Source organism: Pelmatolapia mariae, linkage group LG12 (assembly GCF_036321145.2).
Source record: "Pelmatolapia mariae isolate MD_Pm_ZW linkage group LG12, Pm_UMD_F_2, whole genome shotgun sequence".
In the NCBI taxonomy this organism is placed as follows: Eukaryota; Metazoa; Chordata; class Actinopteri; order Cichliformes; family Cichlidae; genus Pelmatolapia; species Pelmatolapia mariae.
In genome coordinates this window covers 2,883,376-2,908,008 of record NC_086237.1, presented here as the reverse complement: position 1 = coordinate 2,908,008, position 24,633 = coordinate 2,883,376, and the positions used below count along the sequence as shown (strand labels likewise).

General features: G+C 43.3%; 1 protein-coding gene across 1 annotated transcript in view; it reads left to right on the top strand.

The window, feature by feature from the left end:
- The window catches only part of adamts3 (ADAM metallopeptidase with thrombospondin type 1 motif, 3), a 149,347-nt gene that overhangs the window by 114,210 nt on the left and 10,504 nt on the right, over window positions 1-24,633 (top strand). The window contains exons 17-19 of the mRNA XM_063490591.1: window positions 2,173-2,336; window positions 16,775-16,931; window positions 18,153-18,285. Of these exons, the coding sequence (XP_063346661.1) occupies window positions 2,173-2,336; window positions 16,775-16,931; window positions 18,153-18,285 (454 nt within the window). The remainder of the gene's footprint in view (window positions 1-2,172; window positions 2,337-16,774; window positions 16,932-18,152; window positions 18,286-24,633) is intronic.

Sequence of the window (24,633 nt, the reverse complement as noted above, 5' to 3'; positions counted from 1 at the left end):
CACACTAACATAAAAATATTAAGAGTTACACTCTTAAAAAAATAAAGAAAAAAAACTGAAAGTAGAGAATAAACATGAAAGTTCATAAAACACATCATAAAAGCAGAAACAATATTTTCCTCTTTTCAAAAGGAGCAAAAACCACCTGCTCAGTAAAAAGAGTGGGAGGATGATTTATTTAGTGTCTGCCAGGTGATACAGGTCAGCATCGCTCTCCTTAGCCAGGGGCACTATTTTCTCAAAGAGCTCTTTGAGGTTAATATTTACACTGCCAATAATTATTTAACTGAATCTTGTGAAACCTGTAAAAGAAGACAAAGAAGATGAATGCAAGCACAAAAACACCAAAACAAACAGCAACAACACTTTTGTGTGGAATGAAAAAGAAATTATAGAAATAATTTGTGCACGTCTTTAAAAAGAGCCTGGCTGATATTTGTACAGCTTGTGTCCAAAAATATTAAAATGTGCACAAAATTAGAACTGTTCTCTCAGGATTAGTCTGGACCTGAAATAGTGAGATTGAATCCAAAAGTAAGTCTCTAGATCTTCATGCGTCATGTAAACCTGAGGTTCCAGTGACTGAGCGCTCACAAAATGTGACACAGATTGGATGGCTGCTGTCCAAACTCCAGGCTGACTAGAAGCAAACAAAAGCTCTTTGCTTAGCACAGAACGAAGCTGTTTGACACCGACACTACTAAAAGGCCCTAAATAGGCATAGAAGATATGCTAAAACACTGAGTCTAAAAGCTAGTATAATATTACTGTTACCATCTAGGAAAGATGAAGTACTATGGTGTGCATGTTTAATTCAGTCTGTCCAACCTCATAAGTACACGCTGGAAAATTGGCTGAAATTTCAGTGACTTTTGAAACAGCTCCCTATTCATACAGCACCTCGATGCCCAAGGTTCAGCAGCGGGGTAGTAGTCCAGTCAAAATGCAGCCTGATTGCAAGCGTTTTATTCTACTGAATGGAACAAGTAAGAAAAATGAAAAAACTGCATTAAAAATGGACTCTGTGTTATTAGAGTTATTGAACGGTGTCTCGTAGAGCCTACAGTTTCTTAGATGTGAGGGTCTGCGAATTTTGTGCACCTCTCTACCAAACAAAAGAATCAGTGGTTTAAATTAGGTTATGAAGCAAGACAGAGTACTTAAGGATGGAAGGAGAAGATGTAAGATGTGAAGATAGATGAGTCTGAATATCCGGGGTCAACCATCCAAAGCAAAGGACAGTGCACAGGAGAGATGAAGAAGAGAGTGCAGGCAGGCTGGACCGGGTGAAGAGATGCTGCTGAGACCCACGATGACGGACGGTTTGGAGACGATGGCACTGAGAGAAAACAGGTGGCTGAGCTGGAGATGCTCGGACAGAACAGGAATATAAATATAAGGGGGACGGTTCACATTGAAGATGAAGCTGCAGAGCCAGAGGAAAACCACAGAAACAGGTTCCTGGATGCAGCGAAGGAGGACGCAGAGGGTTGGAGTGACGGAGGAGGATGTTGGAGATGCAGCCGAAACAAGATGATGTGATCCAAATTAGCGATTTCACATACTTACTTTAAAGTTCTGTGAACCCTTTTATATGCCTGCTGGTATAAACCACTACTAATAGTGTTTTTAAATTAATTATTGGATGTTTGACAATAATGGTGCACTTCAAACAAAATAGCACAGCTGAAACCAGCAGGGACTACTTTCCCTGTTTTAATAGGATGCAGAGCTGATGAGTGGTTGGAGACTGCATTGTAAAGCAGACGGGTGCTGCAGTGGATCATCTTAAATGCTTTTTAAAAGCATAAAGTAAAACTTGAGCAGCAGAAAGAAAGAAATGATCTGCAACATCATTTTAGCATCTTTTACTTTTGTTGCATTTTCCCCGCTCGATGCATTTAAATGCATTTACATGTATTTAAAGCATCTGATTAACATGCCAGTTTTTATTTTTGTCCTCACAAGTTTTATTAAACTATGAGTTTGGCAGTTTGTTTTGCACAGAATGAAGAATAGTTCAGACATGCTTTTGTTCAGGCACAGTCTTTTTCCGAGTGACTGCTCTGAGAGTGCATTTTCTTTCTCTGTGAATAATTCTGATCTTTTGTCATCTAGAAAGTAAAGCTATTTCAAGTTTGTCAGCAGCTTATAACAAGTGACTGATTACAGCAATCAAGAACCAGGCGACGGGGCATTACATCCTCAACGGCAAAGGAGAGGAGGTCAAGTCCAGAAGCTTCATCGACTTAGGCGTTGAGTGGCATTACATCATCGAGGGCGACGTAGAGACGCTGCAGACCGATGGCCCTCTGCACGACCCCGTGGTGGTGCTGGTAATAACACTTCCTTATCTATCGCACTCATATATGAATTCATTCAGAAGGCTATTTACTTGATAATGAGCATTAAAACAGGTCCTCCCTCCTGCCCAAGTCTCCCAAAATCCATTTTATCACTTATTTTCTACGGCTATCTGTTAGATTTTAATTAATGAAAATCATTAGTGTTATTTAAATGCAGCATATGAGAATGTCTCCAAAGGAAGAGGCTTATCCCTAAGATAAAATACTACTTGAGATAAATTTGAACGAGTCAGTCCCTTCAGTTGTTTTAGACACATTTGCGTTTAAGATTTTAATATGTGTACAGTATTAAGCTGTTCCCTTCTTTTATCTAGTCGCTGCGCCTCTCTGTGAGCACGAGGGAAAACAGACGCAGTGAAACTGAGATCAGAGCGAGTTAACGTTGTTTTCGTCCCCAGAGTTAAATTTAAATGACTTTTTAAAGTAACTTTGGACCTTCCAGTGTTACCATAATGTTACCTGATCAGAAAAATAAGTTAACAGGAGTTTTGTGCGATCAAACACTCCACTGTGACTCCTACCAGTATGTGGAGGACACACACATACTGGTTGCATCACCTCCACCAGCCAGCTCATCTATTTATCCTAGACTGATAGCTTTAGCTGAACTCAGTGCTACCTATCACCATTTTGGGGCACCAGCAGATGCACTCGGTTTCACCAAACACAGTTTGCAGTTCACTCTGCTGTCGAGCTGACACTAGCACAGAGCTATCTGCCAAGAAACACAAGAACAACAGAAAATAATGCATTAGGTTGTTTGTTGTTGCTGTCTTTATGTGAACAAAAGGAAGTTGGAAATAGCAGAAAAATGTATTACTCAAAATGCAAAAATTACACTTTTGTTTGCAAAGTAGTCTGAGTACTACTGCTTTAGTAAAGTAACAACTGTATTTTGTAGCTCCTAACCTCAACAGGTGCAATGACACTAAAGAGGGCTTTAAAAGAGGACCGTTATTATTCAGGTTTAGACAGTTTTGAAAATCGTGGGTACAGTATGAGTAGAGCTCTCATGTAAATAATTTAAAACCAGCGGCAAACTCTTCCAATCAAAACCAAAACTAACAGGCAGCTGATTCACAGCACATATTTGTGGTCATATAATTGTTTTCCTTGGAGCAGCTCTCTGGACTTGTGGATTTCTCCTGCTGAGCAGTGAGTGAGTTACTGTGAGGTGCATCAATCAAACCTGGTAGAGATTAAAGAAAACGTGAACTTGACTAAATCTGCCAGTGAAGGAAAGACCTGACCTCCACGGTTTACGGGTTTTGGTTTACTCTCAGCCAAATACAACATGACTGAAACTTGGTTATTAAACTTGAACGACTCCACAATGACAGGTTTGTAGTTTCATATTGGTTCATCTGCTGCTCAGACAAGCCATGATAATTATGTGATTGGGGGGACAAATTATAAGGATCTGTCACATGAAATCATTCATTTGGAGACATTTTTAGAACATCAGGACTCAACGGAGAGAAACCAGTGACTGCAGAAAACGCAGACGATCTCACCCCCCCAAAAAGTGAAGCCAAACCATCTCTATCGCCCCCCGGTGTCTGACTGCAGTATAAGTCATAACCCTGCCCCCTCCCTGTTTTCGGATAGGACAGGGGTCAACCTGAAACAAAAAGTCTCCACAAATAAATTTTTCCCAAAGGTTCTTTCTGCCATTATTAACAGTTCTCGTCACTCTGGGTTGGGTTTGAGGGGTCACCTTTGTCATAAGCTTGATTTTAATTGCTAACTCGATGCTTTAAAATTGTGGTGCAGCGTTATTATGACAGCTTTGGCAGCCGCAGACGCTGAGGAGGAGGTTCAGCATTTAGTTTCCAAAACCATGACCGACTGAGGCATCCACACACTTTTGCTTTTATCCAATCATTGGTCCAAACACCATGCTTTCTAATATGTACATATATATATATATATATATATATGTATGTGTGAAAGGTGTATGTAGTCTGTGTTATGTCAGTTATTGGTTCATGGACTGGATTTATGAGACCTCAGGTTTAATATTTTGTTGCAGTTTTAGTCGTTTCTCTTTTTTTCTTTTCACAGCAGACTTTATTTGGTTGAGAGGCTGGAGCTGTTCAATTGTCAGCTAAAACTAAAGCGAGATAGCATTCTCTGATAGCATGGAGGTTACACTTCTGAAAACATATGAATGCAGTCTTCAGTTTTAATATATTCAAACTGTAATAAAGCATAATAAACATACTGTTTCTCTGTGGCAATAAAGGCCTGCAGTTCAATAATGCATTTCCTTGAATAAGCAGATTAAAATATATACAGGAAAATTAGATGGGTTCTCTAGAGTCTGGAGAGTGTAATATCCACAGTTTCATCAGGAAGTGGCTTTTTCACTCGGCAAATATTTAAAAGGTCTCTTGAAATGAGCCACGAATAGTGAAAAAATCATTTTTAATGGTACAAATATTCATGTTAGACAAGGACTTACAGCATACTTTAGTACACATCTAAGTGGTTCACATTGGTGGTGCACAGTCAGTGATTAATCGAGCTTCAAATACATGACAAATATTGTTATACACCATAGAGGTTGAAGAAAGTTCTTCCCAGTAAGGTTTTTGTGCATGCAGCTTGATGGAAATGCATCAACGTCTCACATTTCGATAAGAGACATATTTTACATAAAATTCATGACAGCCATTCAGAAGCATTTCCATATTCAGTGCACCTTTTTTGACTCTTTAACATCAGATTATTGCATTTATCTCGTGATTATCACCCTGTTATGCTCACAAACCAGTGAAATACAGCACAATAAGCAGTGTGAATGAGCTAGTTTTTACCACAATACAGCAGCTATAATCATCAGATGCACTGTCTCCTTCCCCAGATGCTTTGCCTGTTGTTATGGAAATGTGATGAATATCCAGCAGAATATTTTACATGCAGCTTGTGAGCAAGTAGGAATAATTAGTAACTCTGCTTACACGATAGAATGGACTGACAATGAGCGTTGATGCACTTTTACATGTCAGCACTCATGTTTACTGCACACATGTTGCTCCTGTTAGCGGTGCTCGGGCCGCAGAAGAACCACCGTGTTTCACAGACGTCATGTGTGTTTTACATCCTCAATGCTGCCCCTTGTTTTTATGTTTGTTTGTTTTTTTCAAGCTTACTGGGTGTTTGCATCTCGTGGTGATTAATCTGAGGTTCATAAAGTCTTCAATTCATCATTCACAAAGGAATACATGCGTGTGTGACCCACACATCCTTAGGATTTGTGCCGCTCAGTCGACCAGCTTTTCTTATGTATTTTTAACTCTGATCGTAGAAATAGATACTTGTTCAGCCACCTCCAAATCAACTCCAAGCTGCATGTGATGGCTTTGGTGAAACTTTAAAATTCAAATGCCATGGATACAGTCAGGGCCATGAGAATTTGGACGTTATTTATTTATTATTTTTCCTCCGTAATGGTCTACTAGGCCACGGGGGTCAAACTCCAGGCCTCAAGGGCCGGTGTCCTGCAGGTTTTAGATGCGTCCTTGATCCAACATGGCTGATTTAAATGGTTAAATGACCTCCTCAGTATGTCTAGAAGTTCTCCAGAGGTCTGGTGATGAACTCATCATTTGATTCAGGTGTGTTGACCCAGCGTGAGATCTGAAACCTGCAGGACACCAGCTGCAGAGGACTGGACTTTGATGCTTGTTTGTGTGTCTCGCTCTCTTCAGTTTTGTTTTCAGTAACTGAGAAACTGCTCTGCTGGGTTCAGATCAGGTGTTTTTAAAAATATTCCATGTCTTTACCTTTAGTCTATTGAGCTGCTTTTGCATTTACGTCAGATTATTATCCATTAGCCTTGTGAAGCTCCGTCTGATGACATTTGCAGTGCTTGGCTCAATCTGAGCAGAGAGCATACAGCAGGGGTGGGCAATTCCAGGCCCCGAGGGCCGGTGTCCTGCAGGTTTTAGATCTCACCTTGGGTCAGCACACCTGAATCACATGATTAGTTTGTTACCAGACCTCTGGAGAACTTCAGGACATGTTGAGGAGCTAATTTAGCCATTTGAATCAGCTGTGATGGTTCAAGAACACATCTAAAACCTGCAGGGACACCGGCCCTCGGGGCCTGGAATTGCCCACCCCTGGCATACAGTATCTCTGTACCCTTCACACTTCATCCTGCTACTTCTATCAGCAGTCACATCATCAATAAACACTAGCGACCTGCTCCTACTGGCAGCCATACGTGCCCATGCTGTAACTTGGCCTCATTTACATCAGGCATCAACACATCTTTGGACCTCATACAGTTTTTAGTGAACAGCAAACAAACATAAATTTAATGCTTGGAATCAACTTCATATCTCATATCTGCTTAATATGAATAACAAGGGAACAGCTTGTTAGGAAACCTGTGAAACTGGTTTTCAGCCAGCTGCTCAAATATTTTAAGCCTCTGGAACTGTGGAGGACTATGTATAAAAATAGCTGTAATTCTGAAACAGTTATTGTAATACTTTTGATAAACCGGCTAAATTAATGACTATGCCTTAACTGATTTATTAAATCCACTGTGGTGATTCACAGTAGTGGAATTACAATTCTTTGAATGTGGGTGCTTTTTGTTAAAAGGGTTGTGTGTCACACATATTTGAGTTGGGTTTTTTTTGTTCTTTTTTTGGGGGGGGGGGCTATATATTTATGTGTAAATATAATAAATATATAAGTCGAGCTAACACTTGGCACTTTGAAATTGAATGCCTAAAGGACCTGGTGACCATGCGAACAGCTATTTTCACAACTGTGTCTGAATGACAACAAAACAAACCCGTGCACACAGATCAATGGAGAAATGTTTTTTCCAGCATCAGAAAAGGGGAACGCTGACTCTCAGTTATCTCAAAAGACATGAAGAGAACGGAAGTAGTGCATAAAATTGAGTCAGTACCCTGAAGACCAGACTTTAACTGCCTATTAGGACAGTTTTACAGCCAGTCCCACTCTCCCCTGCTGCAGGACTCAAACCGTCTCATTCAAAATGCTCCCACAGGTCGAAAAACAGTTAGTTACTAATTAGACCCTAGCCAGCAGCAAGGAGGAAAAAAATGCAAAATTAGATTGAGAATAGCTGTTTTACATTCATCACTTATAAACTGGAAGTTTAGTAATGATTTTCACTGGACATTTCACCTCCCCTTTATCACTAATGATGAGTTTTGACACCTCAGGAAATATCAATGAAGATGTGGTTAGAGTAATTTCCAGGTTTTTCCAGGGGCAGCTGCATAGGCAGAGACACCCTCGCTAACATCTGATGTACATCCAGTCAGTGTGTTGTATGAGCCGGCTGAAATATGGGCTGCTGCTGGTAGACTTTCTGTCACGGCGAGTGAGATGAGCCGTGTGGAAAATAATAAAGGAGGATCCAATTGCAGGCAAGAATGAAGGTGAGAAGGTGGTTTATTAAACACAAAATGAAATGGACAAAACAGCAACACGGGACCGAAACTAACTAAACTGAGAACAACTAAACTACAGACAAAAACCAGGACCTGAACATGAAGGAAGATGAGCGGAGGTGGCAAGCGACGGACAGCAGGGAGACACACAGATGAAGCGGGATGTAAACGCAGACGGACCAGCAACAACAATGACTAAAGACGTGACTTAAATACACAGAGAAACACAGGGAGATTACACACAGGTGGTGGACACAGCTGGGAGTAATTAACAAGACGAGACAGAGGTAAAACTGAACACACTCACAAGAGACGCAGACCTTCACAATAAAACAGGAAACAAGAACACTACACCAAGACGCAGACCTGACACCGAGAGACAAACAGAGAATGACACACGGAACTAAACCCACACAAAACATGAGAACACAAATCCTAAATACCAATAAGCAGAAACATGGAACTCAAAAAACAATCACCATCATCACAAAATGAGAAAACAATCCAAAACACCAAGATAACTGAAACACAAAGTGCCAGAGAAACATAAAGAACAATCCATGATGCAAAAGTAAACCAAAACATAACTCAAAATACTGGGTCCAACGGACCCAGAACCGTGACAGTACCCCCCCTCTAAGGGCTGGCTCCCGACAGCCAGAAACAAAAAAACAGAACGAAACAAGAGCACCAAACCAGGGCGGGCGGAGGGGGTCCAGGATGGAGGGACAGAAACCAAACAAAAAACAAGGAGCACAAGAGTCCAAACAGTCCAAACAACACAGGAAAACACATCAACACCAAAAACCAAACAAGAGCTCAACAAGAGTCCACAAACAGTTCAGGGGGTCGACCCGGAGGTCGGCCATACAGGAGCCAAAACAGGTCAGGGAGCCGGCCATGCACACGGCAACGGGCAAACAGTTCCGGAGGCCGACCGTGCACACGGCAGCGGCGGCGACGACGGGCAAACAGTTCCGGAGGCTGGCCACGTGGAAGGCAGCGGCGGCGGCGACGGGCAAACAGTTCCGGAGGCCGACCGTGCACACGGCAGCGGCGGCGATCCCTCGCAGGAGGCCGGCCACGACGCCCAATTAGAGGCCTGGAAAGCGGCCGGCAGAGGTGGGGTGGAACAGGACGGGTTGGGTCCCACGACGGCTTGGCAACCGCAGGGCCAGGCGTGGACGAAGACACAGAGGCCGGGCCAGGCGTGGACGAAGACACAGAGGCCGGGCCAGGCGTGGACGAAGACACAGAGGCCGGGCCAGGCGTGGACGAAGACACAGAGGCCGGGCCAGGCGTGGACGAAGACACAGAGGCCGGGCCAGGCGTGGACGAAGACACAGAGGCCGGGCCAGGCGTGGACGAAGACACAGAGGCCGGGCCAGGCGTGGACGAAGACACAGAGGCCGGGCCAGGCGAAGGCGGAGCTGAAGCTGACGGCAGCGGGACGGCTGCGGAACCTGCCGGCAGCGGGACGGCTGCGGAACCTGCCGGCAGCGGAACCTGCCGGCAGCGGAACCTGCCGGCTGCGGAACCTGCCGGCTGCGGAACCTGCCGGCAGCGGGACGGCTGCGGAACCTGCCGGCAGCGGAACCTGCCGGCTGCGGAACCTGCCGGCTGCGGAACCTGCCGGCTGCGGAACCTGCCGGCAGCGGGACGGCTGCGGAACCTGCCGGCAGCGGGACGGCTGCGGCGGCTGCAGGCGTGGATGAGGCGGCGGCTGCAGGCGTGGATGAGGCGGCGGCTGCAGGCGTGGATGAGGCGGCGGCTGCAGGCGTGGATGAGGCGGCGGCTGGCTGGACGGGCCCCTCGGGCCCTCCAGCTGACGCCGCCGGAAACTGGCTAGGTTCTCCTGAACCTCCAGCTGACGAGTCATGAGGCTGGACGGGCGACTCGGGCCCTCCAGCAGACGTGACTTGAGGCTGGCTGGGTTCACCCGAACCCCCAGCAGACGACACTTGGGGCTGGCTGGGTTCACCCGAACCCCCAGCAGACGACACTTGGGGCTGGCTGGGTTCACCCGAACCCCCAGCAGACGACACTTGGGGCTGGCTGGGTTCACCCGAACCCCCAGCAGACGACACTTGGGGCTGGCTGGGTTCTCCCGAACCCCCAGCAGACGACACTTGGGGCTGGCTGGGTTCTCCCGAACCCCCAGCAGACGACACTTGGGGCTGGCTGGGTTCTCCCGAACCCCCAGCAGACGACACTTGGGGCTGGCTGGGTTCTCCCGAACCCCCAGCAGACGACACTTGGGGCTGGCTGGGTTCTCCCGAACCCCCAGCAGACGACACTTGGGGCTGGCTGGGTTCTCCCGAACCCCCAGCAGACGACACTTGGGGCTGGCTGGGTTCTCCCGAACCCCCAGCAGACGACACTTGGGGCTGGCTGGGTTCTCCCGAACCCCCAGCAGACGACACTTGGGGCTGGCTGGGTTCTCCCGAACCCCCAGCAGACGACACTTGGGGCTGGCTGGGTTCTCCCGAACCCCCAGCTGACGACACTTGGGGCTGGCTGGGTTCTCCCGAACCCCCAGCTGACGACACTTGAAGCTGGCTGGGCTCCTCCGAACCCCCAGCTAACGTGGCTTGAGACTGAACGGGCTCCTCGGGCCCTCCAGTGGAAACAGACACTGAGGCAGCAGGTACGCAGACCCCTGCCAGTGTGGACACTGGTTGGAACTGAGCAGCACAGTGGCTAGACTCAGGCAACAACAGTGGGATGCAGTCCTCAGAGGGCTGAAAGTGTTCCCCAACACACTCAGCAGAGGACGGAGGCGGACGGGTGAACTCACTTGAGCTCTCAGGGGGCGCTGAGAGCCGAGACAGCTCTGGTGAGTTCCCCAGTGAAACTGCTGGCGTCTTGACCTCTAGGGGTCCAGAGTTAGCTGGTGAGCGACACCCAGCCTCTGGGGAGGCCCTAGAGGGAGTAACTGTCTCTGAGGTGGCCAGCTTAAGGGAACCAGCAGATGTAATGGTGAAGTGTGTTCCCTGCTTAGAATGAGACAGTGAGGATGGTGGCCCGATGGGTGAGTGAGCTGACTGAACTGAGGGCAGCGCGGCTGCTGACTGAACTGAGGGCAGCGCGGCTGCTGACTGAACTGAGGGCAGCGCGGCTGCTGACTGAACTGCTAACTGTGTTACAGACCCCACATTAGACTGTGGTAAAAGTGTGGATGGGAAAACATGGTCGTGAAGCACTGTTCCAGTGAGGTTTACAGCTTCCCCTGAATAGACCAGTGCAGATGAAAAAGAGTCCAAAACATTTTCATTCTCTACACTTATAGTCTTAAACTCAGTAACCCCGGGCTTAGAAACAACAGTGTGAACACAGTCATTAACCCTGAATGTGGGCTCAGCAAAGGCAGTCTGTGGCGCAATGGCCATGGGTGAGACAGAAAAATCATTGTTAGCGTCAGAAGGCACACAAAAAATAGCCCCAGAAAACACAGTCACTGAATCTGACGCAGCAGGAAAAGTGTCCCTTTCACTCACCACAGCCGACTGCTTATATGTCCTTACATCCGGCTGTGGGGTGCCGCGCCGGCGGCGCGAACGTCGCTTTCTGCTCGGAGACGGCTCCGACGTACCGGGTAACTCCTCGTCCGGCGGGTCGGACGGCACGTCCTCCATTGAAGCGAGTGGGCGAGAGGTGGCGGCGGGGGAGTGAAGGTGTAGTTCGTGAAGAACGAAGTTTTGTACGAGCGGGTGGAGTGAGTCCAATAGCCAGGGATAATCGGACAAAAGCTGTCGTAACCTGACTTCCAGAACGTAGACAAACGCTTCACCCTCATGCTCAAGCCACAGGTTGATTATTTTGGAAGCTGAGTCCGTTATGAGCTCTCGAAGCTCCGTGGTTGGGGTGAATGCCGCTGGATCCATATCTGGCTGGTCCGTACTGTCACGGCGAGTGAGATGAGCCGTGTGGAAAATAATAAAGGAGGATCCAATTGCAGGCAAGAATGAAGGTGAGAAGGTGGTTTATTAAACACAAAATGAAATGGACAAAACAGCAACACGGGACCGAAACTAACTAAACTGAGAACAACTAAACTACAGACAAAAACCAGGACCTGAACATGAAGGAAGATGAGCGGAGGTGGCAAGCGACGGACAGCAGGGAGACACACAGATGAAGCGGGATGTAAACGCAGACGGACCAGCAACAACAATGACTAAAGACGTGACTTAAATACACAGAGAAACACAGGGAGATTACACACAGGTGGTGGACACAGCTGGGAGTAATTAACAAGACGAGACAGAGGTAAAACTGAACACACTCACAAGAGACGCAGACCTTCACAATAAAACAGGAAACAAGAACACTACACCAAGACGCAGACCTGACACCGAGAGACAAACAGAGAATGACACACGGAACTAAACCCACACAAAACATGAGAACACAAATCCTAAATACCAATAAGCAGAAACATGGAACTCAAAAAACAATCACCATCATCACAAAATGAGAAAACAATCCAAAACACCAAGATAACTGAAACACAAAGTGCCAGAGAAACATAAAGAACAATCCATGATGCAAAAGTAAACCAAAACATAATAAACTCAAAATACTGGGTCCAACGGACCCAGAACCGTGACACTTTCAAGGGGTAAAGAAGAGGAAGTGATCAAATGATGCAGTCATGGTTGACAGGGTGATTTATTTATTTACCCCTTGTTTCTGTTTATTAGTATCTCATTTAGTCTCAAGTCTCACTTGTATGAGCGGGTTGTTAAAAAAAAACCTACTTTCTATTTTTCTAATGATTGTTTTTCTCTCGTGGACATCAACTCTAATTTCTTGCATGTCACATCGGTCGACTTTTCTAAATTGCCACGTCTGGGATATTTGCTGTTTTTCTTTTATGACAGGAAAATAATTAGACAGGCATGTTTGTTCCAAACGTATCAAAGAGAACAGATGTAACAGAAACTGATGAGTTTTCCCAGGATCAGAAAAACACGAGAGACGTAGCAGGAACTTTCTCCTGCAACTTGAAAAAACATGGAGTTTAATCTCGCAGATTTTAACCACGCGATGTGCAAATCATTTAAATATTTCATGTTCTCTCTGACAGCAAGTAAAGGATAAAAACAAATCGGCAAATCTGTTTCTTTCTTTGATTAAGAGAGCGGTACACCGCAACTTAAAAAAGTGCTTACAAAGTCATTAAGAAAACATCTACATGAGCGTGAAAATGTAAATGCACAAAACCAAAAATCCAAATGTGCTGCAGTTATCACAGATTATAATGGAAGTGACTGCAAACTGACAATAACAGCTGTTAGTTTGTGACGGTGTGAACATCGAAACATCACCGCCATCGTCTGTGACCCCAGAAATATGTTTCTGTATTCAGTTGTGTGTCTCTGCAGCACATGTTGTCGACTTAATGAAGATAATATTTGCTGATAAGTCTTCTGGTCTTGGATGTGTGTTTTCTTTAACAGGATCAAATGTTTTACTTTTATAAGTCTGTTCCTAAAACATTTAATTAATCCGTCTCAGCGTGAGTGTTTACAAAGCAACAATACACAAACAAGTGCAAAGATTGCAGTTCCTTAATTGGCTACTCGAGTCTGACTCCAAAAGCAAGTCAAACCCCACAGACTCAAAAATAAACATGTAGCCTATTAGATTAAAAATTACAGTTTTATATTCTCCTGTCATAATTATAAATACTTGAAACTCAACCTAAAGTGTTTATAATGAAGGCCTGCTTTGAGTGGGAGGTGGGTGCATCCTTTAACTGTCTTCACCTGAACTCGTCTGTGGATGAATCTTCCAAACTTTAATCGTTAGCAGATGTCTTAGCACTGAACCCTCTCATCCGAATACGATCACATCTGATTAACAAAGATGGTGAAATCCAAAATGAACCAGTGTATAATTACATGTCATTGTAGAAGATCCATTGGCTAACCTCCAGACAGGAGACTTGTATGAGCACAAGAGGAACAGACTCTGAACAACCTGCATTAACTTTCTTTCCTAAGTCTCCTGACATTACACTCAAATGTTGCCTTGCACCTGTAATAGTTCAGCAAACGATCATCCACTGAGGAAAACACAGTTTAAAGGTTGCCAAGCAAATTAAATAGTCGGCTGTGGCACATAAAAAAGCTTTAAATCTTAAATGCAAATGTCCCTCCGGTCCGTATAGATGCTCGAGTGGTTTCGGCTCCATTTGTGATTCCAGCACTTAAAATGTTACTCTGTGAATTGAAGTCACGGCTCATATCTGTTAATATGGCAGCACGTTAGCTTCTAAACCAAAGCAGAACACAGGGAACAGTGAGGTCTGTGAATCCTCACTGCTGGGTACAGCTGGGAACAAAAGCTGTTGCTGCACTGAAAGCCCGGGCGCTTTTGTTAGGTTTCATTTCCTTTCTACATTAAGGTCTAACACGAGGAACGCCTCTCTGCAACCCTTATTCTCTTTGCAGTGGCAGTGCAAGAGTCTTCAGGTGTTGCTTGGGCTGAATTGCTAATTGACCACACCTGGTGAGGTGTGGCTAAAGGCACGCCTGAGGCGGACTTTGGAGAGGCACACCAGTTTTTGTCTTTATGCTGTTTTAGACCATTTGTTATGTAATTTAAAATGAAGCCTCTTCTTTGTGAAACTCTGGTGTCAGTCTCCATATTTATGTTGTGGTTACATTATATATTTTTTAAAGTAAGACCCCAAACACACAGTCCTAGAAACCAGTTGGCAACCGCTGGTCTCTAAGTTATGTATTACTTGACCAGGTGCAACTAGAGGTTTCTAACAGTCATTATAAAATCAATTACTAAAATCTCTTTTCACTCAGACTGAGAGACTAGTCAGTGGCTGTTTGGTGAGTATTTGCAGGAGGTTCCTGGCAGCCATTCAGTGAAATTGCTCTCAAAGACACCAGGCTGTCAGTGTCACCGTGTACAGCACTGAAACCGCTCTGACCAAAGTGTTTAATGACATATGTCTGAATACAGACATTGGAAAAATGTCAGTCTTAGTTTTACTGGATCTCAGTGCAGCATTTGATACAGTTGACCACAACATATTACTCAAACGACTGGAGAACTGGGCAGGTCTTTCAGGAACTGTACTAAACTGGTTCAAAACATACTTAGAAAACAGGAAATACTTTGTATCAATAGGTAACTTCACATCTGAGCAGACAAGTATCACATGTGGAGTTCCCCAAGGTTCCATCTTGGGACCCCTTCTGTTTAACATCTACATGCTCCCACTGGCACAGATTATAAAGAACTGCAAAATAAACTATCATAGCTACGCAGATGACACACAAATATATATCACAATGTCACCAGGAGACCGAGGCCCTGTACAGGCTCTTGGTAAATGCATTGAGGAAATTAATGACTGGTCGTGCCACAATTTTCTCCAGCTAAACAAAAACAAAACTGAAGTAATAGTCTTTGGTGCCAAAGAAAAATGATTACAGGTCACCAGAGAACTTCAATCTATACACCTAAAAACCACAAACCAGGCGAGAAATTTGGGTGTAGTGATGGATGCAGACCTAAACTTAGAAAAACACATTAAGACAATAACAAAGTCAGCTTACTATCACCTCAAGAATATATAGAGGATAAAAGATCTGATGTCTCAACAGGACCTGGAAAAACTAGTCCATGCATTCATCTTTAGTAGGCTTGATTACTGTAACAGCATATTTACAGGTCTACCTAAAAAATCAGTCAGACAACTACAGCTCATTCAGAACTCTGCTGCTAGAGTCCTCACTAAGACCAAAAAAGTGGACCACATCAGTCCAGCTCTGAGGTCTTTACACTGGCTGCCTGTCCGTCAGAGGATAGACTTTAAAGTTCTGATGCTGGTTTATAAAGCTCTGAATGGTTTAGGACCAAAATACATCAGTGACCTCCTGACCCAGTATGAACCTTCCAGATCCCTCAGGTCATCTGGATCCGTTTTTTTTATCAGTTCCCAGAGTCAGAACCAGACACAGAGAAGCTGCATTCAGCTTTTATGCTCCATATATCTGGAACAACCTAGTAGCTGCTGGGACTTCGAGTTACCGCTTTCCAAACAGGACGGGTTTCTAGACTTGTATGACTGAAAGAAAGAAAACAACTGCAACTCATTTTCTCTTCAGCTGTTTTTCAAACTGCTTTAATGTTAGCGAGTCTTGTAAACTTTCAGATTTTATGGGGTAAAAAAATGAAATAAACACCAAACATTTCATATTTCCATCTGGCTGCTCCTGCTTTGCAGTCAGCCTGACCTGAAGGGCACCTGAGTGCAAAACAGAAAAGTCTCCTTTTTAAAGAAAGACTCTAAAGTATGTTCAAAAAGTTTAACACTGCATTCTTTGAAAAGAATTCATTCAGCGAGACTTAAAAGTCAAAAGGTAGATGCTGAAAAGCTAAGATTTTTTCCATGTTCCTCCTTTCTGCAGCACAATAATAGACACTCTGTGGTGAAGAGGTGACGATGTAATATTTAGATTTGAAGTAAACTGCTGAATTTTATTTCACTTCAAGGCTACTCTTCATAACTTATATTATTACTCATCTTATTTTTTTGTATTACACGATGATGTAAAATTAATGGCACACACCATGAAAAGCTGTCGATTACACAAAAGCCTTTCATAGATTTTAAAGAGTTGTTAATTCCACAGATAAATGAAATATTCTTTTTTTCTGCAAGCCTGTCAGTTATGCGTCTTTCACCTTCAAACCTTAAATACCATGTCTTTTACTATAATTATAAAATCTTAAACTGATCCAGAGGAAAAGCTCTGAGACAGGGACACGAGCAAAACTGGTGCATCTCAACCTGCCCATGAATTCTCCTTTCTAACCATTTCCTCCATTATCCGCCACCCAATCAGGAGCCATGTTTGCAGGAGGGCAATTTTTCTGCGTGTTTTTAGACACCGAGGATGATGGTATAATGGTATATCTTCCCTTGATTTCTAGATTATACCGAAGGACAATGAGACACGGTCGACTTTGATGTATAAGTACATCATCCATGAAGATTCGGTGCCCATCAACAATAACAATGTCATCCAGGAAGAGACCTATGAGTGGGCTCTGAAGAGCTGGTCTCCGTGTTCCAAGCCATGTGCTGGAGGTAAACTCAGAAACTACCTTCACATTTAAAAAAAAAAAAAATGAATGAAGACGAATAAATACTTTTTATCTAATTATCAAAATTGTATATTGAAGTTTCATATTCACAGTCTATAGGTGTTTGTGATGATCTGCTTTTATCCATAATTGGTTCCCACATTCTCAAGCTGTGTCTTTGAAGTAAGAAATTATTGACTGAGTGAGCTAATTAAACCAAATATTTTGCTTCAAACAAGATGATTGACATAAATTTGTTATATGCACTTCTAACCACAAAGTCTTTTCATTTGCATGGATACACAGAATATCGGAAAGGTGTTATTGGCAGTACTTACTGTTTCTTAGTGTAGGAAAGATAGGGTTGGTACTTGATACAAGAGCAAATGTGATTTTTACTACCAAAATCTTTTTTTTTCTTTTCCCCCAGTGGTCATGAGTCCTAAAAAAACTTTATTTATCATTTTTCTACTGTGTTTTTTGGTATTATTCATATGTCAAATGTTATGGGGGTTTTTTAAACATCACTGTGCGCAGAACATTAGCATTTCAAATCTTCAGAATGGGCCAACAAAGATGTCATTGTGAGCTTAAAGTTCATGACTTCATAGCTGCAAATATTTCAAACAAAGAAACATACTGATACAACATTAATATTTGTCAAATTTTGCATCTTATTATATCTACTTGACCATGTGACCTCTACTCTGACCTTAAATGTGGGAACAGCATGAAATTTGTAATCCTGCAAAAGAAAATTACACATTTTTCCAGCTTATTAAACATCCCATAATGGTAAATGGAATGGTTCTTATGCAACACTTTTATACTTGAGTACTTAAAGCACTTTGCACGTGTCTCATTCACACATTCGCACTTGAACTGTTAACTGCAGTTCTTTCCCTTTTTGATGTCGACCCTGAAACTTCTCAAACACTTTGCATGTGCTTGTGTGTTATATATATATTAGCCTGAATACACCTCTAAGATTTTATGTCAGCAGGCTTAAGCTCAATAATTGTCCACAAGCTCGCTGGTATTTAACGTAAAAGCAGACAAAAAGCTTTAAGACATATTTTAAACTTAAAGGAAATTAGATATAAAAATGTGACTTGAGTAATTGCAAAGGAACTTTGAAGTTTGAAAGACAAACCCTAGTAAAAGGATGTAAACTGTCTTTCTAATTAAAACATTGGGTTTTTGGGGGTGGGGTTTTTTTGCACAGGGTTTCAGTACACCAAGTATGGATGTCGGAAAAAGGGAGACACCAAGATGGTTCATCGAGGCTACTGCGATGCTGGCAAGAGGCCCAAACCCATCCGAAGAATGTGCAACCTTCAGGACTGCACACAGCCTCAGTGAGTACAGGCCTCCCCTCATCCTCCACATAAAGAAAGGTTTCTGTTAAACTTTTACTCAAGCTGGACCTCTAGGATGAGGAACATGTTGCCAGCATTAAGTCTCAGGCATTCCCAGTGGGACTGACTCCACCAGAGTTGCCCTTTGCCACTCTTTCTGTTCATCACTGGCAACTAATGGACAGAATTTCTAAGTGCAGCCGAGGAGCAGAGGGTATCACAGCCAGTGGTCTCGAGAGCTCGTCAGGGCTTTTTGAGGATGATGTGGCCCTCTTGGCTTCATCAAATGACGACGTCCAGCTTGCAGTTACGCAGTTTGCAGCTGAATTTGAAGTGGTTGGGTGGAGAATTAGCACTTCCAGGTCTGAGGCCATGGTTCTCAGATGGAAAAGAGTGGAGTGCAAAATCAGTGTAGGGAATGAATTTCGTCCTCAAGTGCCAGAGTTTAAGTATATCAGGGGCTTGTTGAAGAAATTCACAGTAGGATTGGTCCTGCATCTGCAGTGTTGCAGACGTTTTACTGGTCTGTTGTCAGTCTACATTCTTGCCCTCTATGGCCACGATCTGCAGGTAGTAACCAAAAGAATACCTTTGTGAGCTGAAAAGAGATGTACCCTCCTGCATATCGACAGGAGACAGCTGACCTGGACGCCTCCTAGATGAGGCATTTTGGGCATGTCCAACTGGGAGGAAGCTGCAGAGCCAGGACACACATGAGAGGTGTCTCTCTTGTGTCCCCTTGAGTTTTCAGAGGAGCAGTAGGTAAATGCCTTTGTTAGCATCATTTAAATTTCAATTATCTGTTTCTTATCACTGGACTGTGCTAGAGTGTGAAAGGAGTGAAAATTAAAGCTTACCAGCCAAAAATCTGCTGTCTTTATCAAGATGTGAGCTCTGGTTCAGACACTTCGTCCTCTTTAGGCACAGAAAATGACTTTGTAGTCTTTACAGGTCAGATATAGGCGACACAGATAGAATGGGGCACTTTGAGTGCATTATCATTGAATTTAACATCCTCTCAGAATTCAACACGGTGACGTTATACAAGTACAGATTAAAAAAAATGGAAAGGATAAATGTCGAGCATTTAGCTGTAAATGGCCTGTATTTGTATAGCGCTTTACTTAGTCCCTATGGACCCCAAAGCGCTTTACACTACATTCAGTCATCCACCCATTCACACACTGGTGATGGCAAGCTACATTGTAGCCACAGCTGCCCTGGGGTGCACTGACAGAGGCGAGGCTGCCGGACACTAGCGCCACCGGGCCCTCTGACCACCACCAGTAGGCAACGGGTGAAGTGTCTTGCCCAAGGACACAACGACCGAGACTGTCTGAGCCGGGGCTCGAACCGGCAACCTTCCGATTACAAGACGAACTGCCAACTCTTGAGCCACGATCGCCCCAGATAGCTGTGACATTTACTTCACAACTAATTTAGTTACAAGATATATATATATATAGCTATATTTGCCATTCGATGACTAAACATATTTTTCTTCCATTTAATTTTTTTCATCAAATAATCAGAAAAATATTATATAGTATCTTATTGTACATACAGATGCACATCATATATGGACTCTAACCAGTTTACAAATGTGCAGAGTGAAAGCATGACTCAGTGAGCTCTGCTCTGCTCATCTCTGCAATTTTGCATAATTTGGCATCTGCAAAGCCTCAAAATTCCCAAAAGGAGCACCATCAAGTAATCATTATGAAGGATTTTTCGGTCTGCATGTTTTATGATTCGGGTTAAAATGACCTGTGACAGGTTAGAATTAGAAAGATCAGAATTAAAGCAGCAGAGCCCGAGAGGTCCCGACGACACAGCGTTCACAGAAAATCTGAAATTTATAAATTTGTATAATAAATCAGCTGTCTCGTGGGATATCAGAAAATTAGCTGTGACATTTACTTCACAACTAAGTTAGTTACATTTAGTTTAGTTGTGTTTTTTTTTTAATAGAGAGCCACGCAGCTACCACTCTGTGTAAACCGACCAATATTACACTCAACGCTTTTTCAATCATTTAATTTTATCTTTATTTAATTTCTGTACTATCGTAACCATCACCCCGCTGCCCCCGATGGCATCATTATAAACGTGTGATGCGAGTACTTCATTGTGTAGCCAGTTTGCTCAGTGGGATTAGAAATTCTCCCCAGTAACAGTGAAAGGCCTTGGTTTGAGTCGGAATTGGATCACTTTTCTTGTGTTCTTATTGTACTGTCACAAAGGATAACATGAAACAATTCTCAAACACAAATTTGCTCTGGCTAGAAAGTCCAATGAGAAGATCCAGTAAGTGCTCATGAAATATGTCCAGCCGAGTTATTCCGTGTTGAAGTATTTGCTGGGTTATGCCTTTAGTTACAGCTGTGGCAAGGGGAGCAACCAGTAAAAAGCAAAGCAGTGAGTGAAACAGTGACAACTGTCTTTATGTTCACAGGTCTGTGACTTTTGAAGTGTGGTAAACATGGCAGATGGCCCCGCCCCTCCCTGAGCCTGGTTCTGCTGGAGGTTTCTTCCTGTTAAAAGGGAGTTTTTCCTTCCCACTGTCGCCAAAGTGCTTGCTCATAGGGGATCATGTGATTGTTGGGTTTTTCTCTGTATGTATTATTGTAGGGTCTACCTTACAACATAAAGCACTTTGAGGTGACTGTTGTTATGATTTGGCGCTATATAAATAACACTGAATTGAACTGAAAAGAGAGAGACTGTCACACTAATAATTGAACTGTGCTTATCTTACAAAGTCTTAATTTGACATCATGCTGTCATTAATTTGGTGTTCAGTGGTTCAGATACGTGTTCCTGCTTCAGCTGGGAGTGCTCTTCATGTCTGTGTTACACTTCATTCAGTTCACAGGCCGGCTCAGATCTTCAGAGACCAACCAAAGTTGAAAAGGGTTTCTCAGTGTGCCGTGACCTGTGGGCACGTTTACTCTTCAGTGGGACTTGTTAGTTGAGCAATGAGTTGTGTCAGAAAAATCACAGCAGTCTGTTGTAAAGACACATAATCGTGTAAGGGAAAAACTGCCTCCGGAGTGATAACACAGCTCTGCTGCGTGTAGCTGTTATGCTGATAAAAGAAGCGCGACTGTGAATGGAAAAGGAAAAGACGTAAGCTTAACGTCTGCTGACCTCTGAAAATGCAAATGAAATCATCCATCCAAATTTCACACTTCCTTTCACAGCTAATCAGCCTGCTTAAGAACTCTGAGATGATGCAGCACAATTTGACTTTACACAGGAAGCTAATGCTACACGTAAGCTGTCCTGTTTAGCTTTAAACCAAAACTCAAGAGAAGAGATCATAAAGCTCCTGAGATCTAACGCTGGATGATTCACTCACTGCTGTTCTGGAAACTGATTGAGTGTGATTGACTTCCCTTTTGGGGGGGGGGATTTGGCTGCAGCTCAGAGCGGAGCTCCGTTTGAACTAATAGAGCTAATGTCTCCTGGGCACGACTTTTTCTGTTTTTATCATTTTCTTAGAAAGGAAACATGCCTTGTGTATCTTAATGGAAGAACATACGTTTTTCGGATGTGTAGTGTTTTGATGTCACTGTTGTCTTTAAGAATTTGTTCCAGTGTAGCTGTAGGGATGAAAATAATTATCTGAATTTTTTTGCTTTCACTCATGGTCCTTAGTAGATGAATGAGTTTCTTGGCGTTTCCGGGGCCTTTCATAAAGCCAGAATTAATTTGACATTTATCTAATGGAGTATGGCAACATCTACGTCATGTTGCTGATGTTCCTGATCTCCAAATAGAAACCTGCTTTTCATTTGGTGTCACTGTGACCTTGGATGTTACTGTATTTATGCCCCAGACTTGGCAATTATTAAATGGAGGATAAAAGTGGAGGAGACGGCGTGGGGAAAGACGCACAGCAAATGGCCTTGGGAGTCGATCCAGGCCGCTGTAGTTAACCTCACGGCATAGATCGCCTGCGCAACCTGTGAGTTAAACCGGTGCCCAGAGATAATGGCTGTCTTTCACTGAGTGATAAAGTTCTCATTGTGAGGATGGAAGTGCGGTTGGAGCCTCAGTCACAAATTTCTTAGCTATGAGACTTTGTACATGCACTTTGTGTAGCTTTCTTTTCATTTGCAGATGTGTTTCCTTTTCAGTCAGGTTTAGGCTCTAAAAGCTGTTTGATAAGGGGCAGAAAACGTCTGAGTTACAAATGAACTTTAATGCTGTACATTATTACTAGACAATCACTGCATTTAAATGTGACACAAAGGGCTCTTCAACAAGTATTTAAAGAGCATGTGATGAATTTGGGTGTGAGGTCCTGGTTTCAAGCGCCCACTTATGTTACAACCCACTTAACAGCAGAGTGTTATCTGGGATGGGGTGTAACAAAGTGGAAAAAAAAAAAACCTGTTAACCATAGTTAACGTCAGTGGAACATCATTTAATTTACAATTAAGGCAAGCCAACCAATTAGAACAAAAATAAGACACGGGGAAACTCTAAGCGTCATTGTCTCAGAGGCCAAAATAACAAACAAAACACTCCTTTCTAGCTAAAAAAAAACAAAACAAAAACAACTAAAGCCACTCTCTGTAAGAAAACAAAGTACAGAGGCGGAGCTCCCCGTCTAACCACAAAACAGGAGAAAAAGGCTGAAACAAAAATGGCAGAGAACCCCTACCTGTTTCCACTGTGGATCACTACAATTCCCGTTGTAAAGACACACCTTTAACCAAAAAAAACAAACAAAACAAAGTCACACCAAGCTTCACAAGCTACAGTCCACTACCCGAATCAGGTGAAAACCCAGGGAGAAGGGCGCGGCATTTGGACATGGCAGTCTTTATGCAGTGGCTGACAAGCTGCAACACATCTCATCTGTGGTTAGGAGGCAGACCTGAAACACAGGAGGAGGAGAAAGAGCCCTCTCACATGGGGAGAGCCCCTAGAGGTCAGCAAGTGTAACAACAGCTACTGTATTTATAGTCTCACAGAGCTACTAGCATGGCTTTGTGAAAGCAACACACACCAGAGTGCATCGAACCAGCTGCTGTTTGTCACGAGTACGTTTGTTTTGGTCATTTGATTTAATTTTTTAAGTCTGACTGATCATTCAGCATACAGCATAGGGTATATAATATAGCACACTATCTATTATAGACAGACTCACGCAGCAGATGCTTGTGCAATTGGAGGCATCTGTGGCCATTTAGGGTTCAGTATCCTGCCCAAGGACACATGACATGTAGACTGAAGGAGCCAGGCATCAAACCACCAGCCTTCCAATTAGTGGATGCCCTTGCTGTACTTCCTGACCCACAGCCACCTCACTCTCAGTATCGTCTGTTTTTCTGATCTCTGTGCAGTTATTGTCTAATTACTTTGCATTTCAGTGTTTTGGGGCTTTCAGAATTACATTTTAAATCCTTCTCCACATGCAAGCTCGTGAATGAGTTATAACAAAAAGTCCAAATATTCTACCTCAGTAAGTCAATGATGAAGAAGATTGTAGAGTGTAAATGGATCTTTGCAGTCTCTCGGGGCTTTCACTCTGTGCTTTTTGTATATACTTGATGTGCATGGTCATGTTCAGGTACTTGGTCAGACCTTTGAAGAGCAAGGCAAATTGCCTAAATAGCCGGATTTTTTTTCTTTTTCCCATCATTGTTCCACCTTGCTTCACAACTTGAGGCCAAGGTTTTTGTGAATCTTAAGGACACTCTGTTGAAAGAGATGAGAAAAATCAAAGAGGATGTTTGCATCGCTGCACCTTAAAGGATTGAAATGCATCGACTCACGACTGATGTAGGATCACGAAGCTGGCGTATTTTCACATTTAGTTTAATCAACGCTTGTCTTACAATGCACAAGAACTTCAATACATAAACTTGAATGAGTTTTTAATTAAACTCATTCTTCATGTTCACCGAACGTTCGTGAGATTGTTTGGTGAACTCAAGCTGCTCTGGCACATAGTCAGTGTGTAACCCTCGGTATATAAAAGGGGTTTGATTACTGTGTAATCCACTGAAATCTTGTCACAGTAACTTGCCAGGTTTAGCCTACTGGGATAAACTCTGACATGATGCAACATAATTTGACCTTAGATGGACATAAATGATACTTTTACTACAAAATTATTGGAAAACCTGCCGAAATCCTCTTTAATGGCACCGGAGAAAAGATATGTGCACAGAGCGTTGACTTCTTTTCAGTTTGGTTCCTTTTAGAAAAGTTACAGCACTCAAAATAAAAAGTAAAAAATGCAGACAGATTAGTTAGCATAGACATTAATGACTGAGATCAAATGAATCATTGAAATGTTGCAAAATCACCGAAAAATCATCTCTGACAGGA